Source organism: Daktulosphaira vitifoliae, unplaced genomic scaffold, assembly GCF_025091365.1.
Source record: "Daktulosphaira vitifoliae isolate Bord-2020 unplaced genomic scaffold, ASM2509136v1 Scaffold_499, whole genome shotgun sequence".
In the NCBI taxonomy this organism is placed as follows: Eukaryota; Metazoa; Arthropoda; class Insecta; order Hemiptera; family Phylloxeridae; genus Daktulosphaira; species Daktulosphaira vitifoliae.
Window position 1 is genome coordinate 1 of NW_026100064.1, and position 6,641 is coordinate 6,641.

General features: G+C 39.4%; 1 protein-coding gene across 1 annotated transcript; it reads left to right on the plus strand.

The window, feature by feature from the left end:
* Positions 1–1,186: 1,186 nt before the first annotated feature.
* Positions 1,187–2,029, plus strand: LOC126909527 (uncharacterized). Its single transcript, XM_050691961.1, has one exon. It carries the CDS (start codon positions 1,187–1,189, stop codon positions 2,027–2,029), a length of 843 nt encoding a protein of 280 aa, XP_050547918.1.
* The last annotated feature ends 4,612 nt before the right edge of the window (positions 2,030–6,641 follow it).

The following is a 6,641-nucleotide window of genomic DNA, read 5'->3' on the forward strand; positions in this document are numbered from 1 at the left end:
CCTTAAACCTTGCTCAGAAAATGTCTAGAACAAGTTAGTACTATCTAATTTTTAATAAATATTAAAAAACTGTAACACATTCTTATTAATGCAATTTTAAACAAAACAGAATGTGCAGTGTATTTGTATTCCAATATTATATAATTATACTTAATAAATACGTTTTATTTTAATAATATATGAGATATAATATATCATATTATTCAAAAGATCAATGTAACTTTTGGAATTAGTATTGATTTTTGAATGTAGAATTCATTGTTGGACATTTTTAAATATTTTTTTATACAACCAAATATTTTATATTTAGCATAAACTATTAAATATTTAAGAATTATCGAATATTTTTATAATNATAAACTATTAAATATTTAAGAATTATCGAATATTTTTATAATTGAATAATTATCGAATTGTCGGTCATAGCTCTTACATAAAACAATGCTATAAAATAAGTTAATATTAAAATATTTTACTATAAAATATACATTGTTGTAACTACGGAAAAACACGTCACTAAATTTTCAGACTTTTTTCAGGAGGAAATAAGAATATCCCATTGTCATATTCTTATCAAAACATAATATTTCAGTTAAATAGCCCAAAAACTCATTTTTATAAGAAGAGCTAGTAATTAAAATGATTTCAGTTTTTCAAATATTTTGACCATATAAAATAACTTAAAGACTTCTATCGATTTTTTTCGAGAATTAGTTAGATAAATAATTTTAGAAACCAAAAGTGTTATGAAATTGCTTTTAAAATCTCAACCAAACTAAAAATTGGACCATATAAATTTATAACCCGAAAATAACTGATATATGTGGCGGTCGAATATTCTAGAATGTTCGACCGCCGCCGCCTCTAGAAGATTCGTCGCTCTACATAAGCGTGTGGCGGTCGAATGTCTAGAGAGTTCCGACGCCGCCTCTAGAAGATTCCTCTGACTATTTAAGGGCAAGATCGTCGCTCCAGTCAGTCAGTCGATCAGTCAATCACTTACGCATTCTGTCTTAAACGCGCTTCGTCTGTCGCTGTTATTTGTTAGTTCGTTGTAATATAGTTCGTCTCTCGCTGTTATTTGTTAGTTCGTTGTAATATAGTATAGTTGTTATTAAATCTTAAAAGTGTTTATTACTTCTATATATTACACCTCGCTACATTGGTGACCTCGACGATAACAAGTATGAACGCCGAAGAACTACGCAATCAATTAGAGGAGTTACGCCAAGAAAACGCTCGCCTTGCAGCACTACAGGCACAGCAATATCCAACAGCTTCAGTGAATCGCGTTGCCGTCAAGTTGCCACCTTTCTGGTCCGAAAGACCGAGCTTATGGTTCTCACAGGTTGACTCGCAGTTTGCAATCTCGGGAATAACAAGTGAGGAAACAAAATTTAATTATGTTGTGGCTCAGCTTGATACGCGTTACGCCGCCGAAGTAGAGGATATTATTACTAACCCACCGCCTACTGAACGCTACAAACATCTACGCGCAAAACTCGTTGAACGGTTGTCTATCTCAGAAGAACAACGTGTGCGGCAACTCATCAATGAAGAAGAACTAGGTGACCGTAAGCCATCACAGTTCTTACGACATCTCCGTTCCCTTGCCGGCACTACTATATTACAAGACAATATTTTACGTCAACTTTGGCTCCGCCGTCTACCATCACATGCACAAGCTATTTTAACCGCACAATCAGAGCTTCCTCTGGATAAGGTAGCCGAGCTGGCTGACAAAATTGTTGAAGTGCAGCCAGCCCCCTCGCAATTCGTCCATGCTGTTGCCACGACGAACAATAAAAAGGAACTCGATGTTTTAGCCGCCATTGAAGCACTCGCAAAACAGGTAAGCGAATTATGTGCTAAACGCCCGCAACGTTCCCGCTCTAGGTCACGTAACCGTTCAAACGTGGAACTGACTAACGGCAAAGGATGGTGTTGGTATCATAGCACTTATGGAGAAAAGGCTGCCAAATGTAAGGCTCCCTGCAAGTATCAGGAAAACTCCAACGACAGTCAGTAGCGGCGGCAACAGACTGTCCGAACCCGAGCAGCCGCCTGTTTGTTACAGATCAAATAACAAAACGCCAATTTTTAGTCGACTCCGGTTCCGACTTATCTTGTTACCCTCAACGGCTACTACGGGAACGACGCCATGCCACCGATTACGACCTCAGCGCGGCCAACAACAGTACCATAAAAACTTACGGGACGGTCCATCTCAATTTGAATTTAGGACTTCGACGCAGTTTCCCGTGGAGTTTTATTGTCGCCGACGTGAGTACTCCTATCATTGGTTCCGACTTCATGGCATACTACCACTTGCTGCCGGATTGCCGTACCAAACGTCTTATTGATGGTGTCACAGGCTTGGCTGTGAATGGTAAGGTTTCCTCTGTAAATCAATGCAGCATAAAATCAGTTGCCAACACTTCCCCTTGGGCTGCACTTCTCGCAGAATTTCCGGACATCACACGTCCCACCGGATTGCCCAGGACAATAAAACATCAAACAGTGCACCACATTCTTACGACACCTGGTCAGCCAATAGCCTGCCGCCCACGCCGCTTAGCTCCAGGTAGACTAAAAATCGCCAAACAGGAATTCGCGGAAATGGTCAAGGCAGGTACCGCTAGACCTTCAAGCAGTCCGTGGTCTTCACCATTACATTTAGCACCGAAAGGGGAGAACAGCTGGCGTCCTTGCGGTGATTACCGCGCGCTGAACGCCCGAACTATACCAGACTCCTATCCAGTCAGACACATACATGATTTCTCGCACAACCTGGCTAATTGCACGCTATTTTCCACAATCGATCTGGTAAAGGCTTACCATCAAATACCTGTTAATCCGGACGATATATGCAAAACAGCCATTACCACTCCATTCGGACTTTACGAATTTCCTTTTATGACATTCGGATTGCGAAATGCTGGACAAACTTTTCAACGCTTCATAGACGAAGTTACCAATGGGTTGGACTTCTGTTATGCATATATTGATGACATTTTGGTATTCTCTAAATCGGAAGAGGACCACAAACAGCATTTACGCACTCTTTTCGGGAGACTTTCTGACTACGGTGTTGTCGTTAACCCGCAAAAATGTGTATTAGGTTCGGCTGAGGTGAAATTTCTAGGTTACCTAGTATCTTCTGAAGGCACCCGCCCGCCACCGGAACGCGTCGAAGCCCTACGACAGTATCCATTGCCAAAATCTATGCAAGGATTACGCCGGTTTTTGGGAATGGTAAATTTTTATCGCCGGTTTATTCCCAAAGCTGCCGACCTGCAAGCACCACTTCACGGTATTCTCAAAGGCCCGAAGACAAAAGGTTCCCAACCGATAGAATGGACTCCCGAGTTAGAAAAAGCGTTCACCACATGCAAAGAAAGTCTTGCGACCGCTACTCTTTTAGCACATCCTCATCCAGCCGCACGACTTGGACTATTCACAGACGCATCTAGCCAATCTATCGGCGCATGTCTGCAGCAGCGAGTCAATAACATCTGGCAACCCATAGCATTTTTTTCAAAGAAAATGTCGGTGAAACAAAGTGCGTGGCCTGCGTATTATCGTGAGTTGCTTGCCATCTATGAATCGGTGAAGTATTTCAGGCACATTGTCGAAGCACAACCATGTACCATTTTCACCGATCATAAGCCACTCGTATATGCTTTCACCCAACGGAGAGAAAAGATACCTCCTACGCAACTCAACCAGTTGACATTCATATCCGAATTCACCACCGACATTCAACACATTAAAGGTGATGAAAATATCGTCGCGGATACAATGTCACGCATTGAAGTTGTGTCTCTCCCGCTGGACTACCGAGCTCTTGCTGCATCTCAAGACACGGATGATGAACTCAAACATTTTACTGACAACAATTCATCTCTTCATTTGGAGAAGGTACTAGTGCCAGGATCTTCAGCCTATATTTATTGCGACACGTCAACGGGACGCCCACGACCATTTTTGCCACAACGATTCCGGCGTCACGCATTTGATCAGTTACACAACCTTAGTCACCCCAGTGCACGCGCAACAGCTCACTTAGTTTCGGAACGATTTGTGTGGCCAGCAATGAAAAAGGATTGCCGTTCCTGGACACGTGCCTGCGTCCACTGTAAGCGATCGAAAATAAGCCGACATGTCTCAGCCCCACTGGGAAACTTTGAAACACCTTCACGCCGATTCAAACATGTTCATGTCGATATCATCGGTCCATTGCCGCCATCACAGTCCTTTAGGTACTGTCTGACGGTAATCGATCGTTTCACCCGTTGGTCGGAGGTGTATCCACTCGAACGTATAACAGCAGATGATGACACTAAGGGTTTCCTCAATTGCTGGATTTCACGCTTCGGAGTACCTCAATACGTTACGACTGACCGTGGTACTCAATTTGTTTCAGCTACTTTAAAAACTTTAGCAAAACGTTTTGGTTTTACGCTTCGCCCCACTACCAGTTGGCATCCTGCTGCAAACGGATTCGTCGAACGAATGCACCGACAACTAAAGGCAGCCATCATGGCCCACGCAAAAGACTCGTGGACTGAGTCACTGCCTATCGTGCTTCTCGGAATACGTTCTGCGTTTAAGGAAGACTTAAAAGCCACGTCTGCGGAACTTGTTTATGGTGAGCCTCTTAATCTTCCTGGTGATTTCTTCACAGACAAGCAAGATAATAGCAGTACGAACGACCCTACTAGCTTACTAGATCGTCTTCGCAGTGTTATGAATAAAATTCGTCCAGTACCTGCATCTCGCCACTCAAATCCACGATCATTTGTTTTTGCGGACCTTAAGGACTGTTCACACGTATTTCTCAGGGAGGGAGGTGTCCGAGCAGCACTTCAACCGCCATATCAAGGTCCCTACGAAGTAATTGCCCGAAATGACAAAACGTTCACAATAAAAGTTCGAAATCAATCAGTTACGGTGACGATTGATAGAGTAAAACCTGCCTACCTCATGGTGAACGAAAGCACAACCGTTAGCCAGGCACATGCTCCACCAGCGACTGCCCCGGATACGACCAAACAAAAACAACCGCCTAATACCGATCCATCAACACAGCCAGTACGAACAACTCGCTCAGGCCGCCGAGTCAGATTCCCGGACATTTTTGACCCTAGCTAACTCCATACCGTAGGGGGGTGGTGTGGCGGTCGAATATTCTAGAATGTTCGACCGCCACCGCCTCTAGAAGATTCGTCGCTCTACATAAGCGTGTGGCGGTCGAATGTCTAGAGAGTTCCGACGCCGCCTCTAGAAGATTCCTCTGACTATTTAAGGGCAAGATCGTCGCTCCAGTCAGTCAGTCGATCAGTCAATCACTTACGCATTCTGTCTTAAACGCGCTTCGTCTGTCGCTGTTATTTGTTAGTTCGTTGTAATATAGTTCGTCTCTCGCTATTATTTGTTAGTTCGTTGTAATATAGTATAGTTGTTATTAAATCTTAAAAGTGTTTATTACTTCTATATATTACACCTCGCTACATATATATTATTTTTGGATAATTTTGATTATTAATGATGTTTAAAATTAAATTTAAAGTTCAATTAAGGTTTCAAAGGAAAATATAAAATATTATTGGATTCTATAATCTTTTTTTTTACAATCATATATTAAAAAAATTAATTTAATATACATGAACTAATTTATTAAATATAAGAAAAATTATTCATTTTTTAGCCAAATGTTTATATAATCATAAGAAGTATAGATTTTTTAGCTTCGATGCGAAGCTGAGAAGGTATTAATTTTATCATGATAATTTTTTTTTATTTTTTTGTGTCTTGCAAGTTGAGCTAAATGTTATGGTAATACATTTTTTTTTTTTTTATGTGTTTTTTTTTTTGTGTCTGTTACTCAGATTTTACTCAGAACTCACTGAATCGATTTCTTTTAACAATACGTTAAAAGATTACAAATCTTATTTAGTTGAAGACATTATCCTCAAAAATTGATAAATTTGGCCTTGTTCCCATAAATAGTGAAAATCCTACAAAAAATTACCCTCGTTACCCGTAAATGGGGGAAACTTCCAAAAAAACCTCCAAAAAAATTACAAATTTAAAAATCACTAATTTTCATAATTTTTTCAATTTTTTTTACTTAAAACTGCCATAACTTTTTCAAAAAATGACAAATAAATATAATTTTTTTTTATAGATACATAAAGTTTTTACCTATCATATGGTATATTTTTTTTATAAATTTGACCCTTTACCTGCCCACAGGCGGGGATTTAAAATGACAACTTTTTTACAAAAAATTAATTTTTTCAACTTAACTTTTGAAAGTGTTCCAGAAAGTCTGACACTATTATATATGTCTTAATTTAAAGCTAATGTAATGTACTTTATTACGAAAAAAAAAATTTCTGACTTTATTTTGTCTTCATGATGAAAATGGCTACCGAATCTCGTTTTTATTTTTTACATTTTTAACTTTATAATGCTATAACTTATTGAAAAGTGTATGGATCAATACAATCTTTTCATGAGAAATAATATTTTTTAATAATCCCTTTTTCATTCAGGGTATTCATATGAAAATAGCAAATCATGTAGCTTTTGGAATAATCCATCAATTTTTTTTNTGAAAATAGCAAATCATGTAG

Excerpts from the sequence above, each read along its gene's own strand:
- LOC126909527 (XM_050691961.1), top strand. The coding sequence starts at position 1,187 with ATGAACGCCGAAGAACTACGCAATCAATTAGAGGAGTTACGCCAAGAA.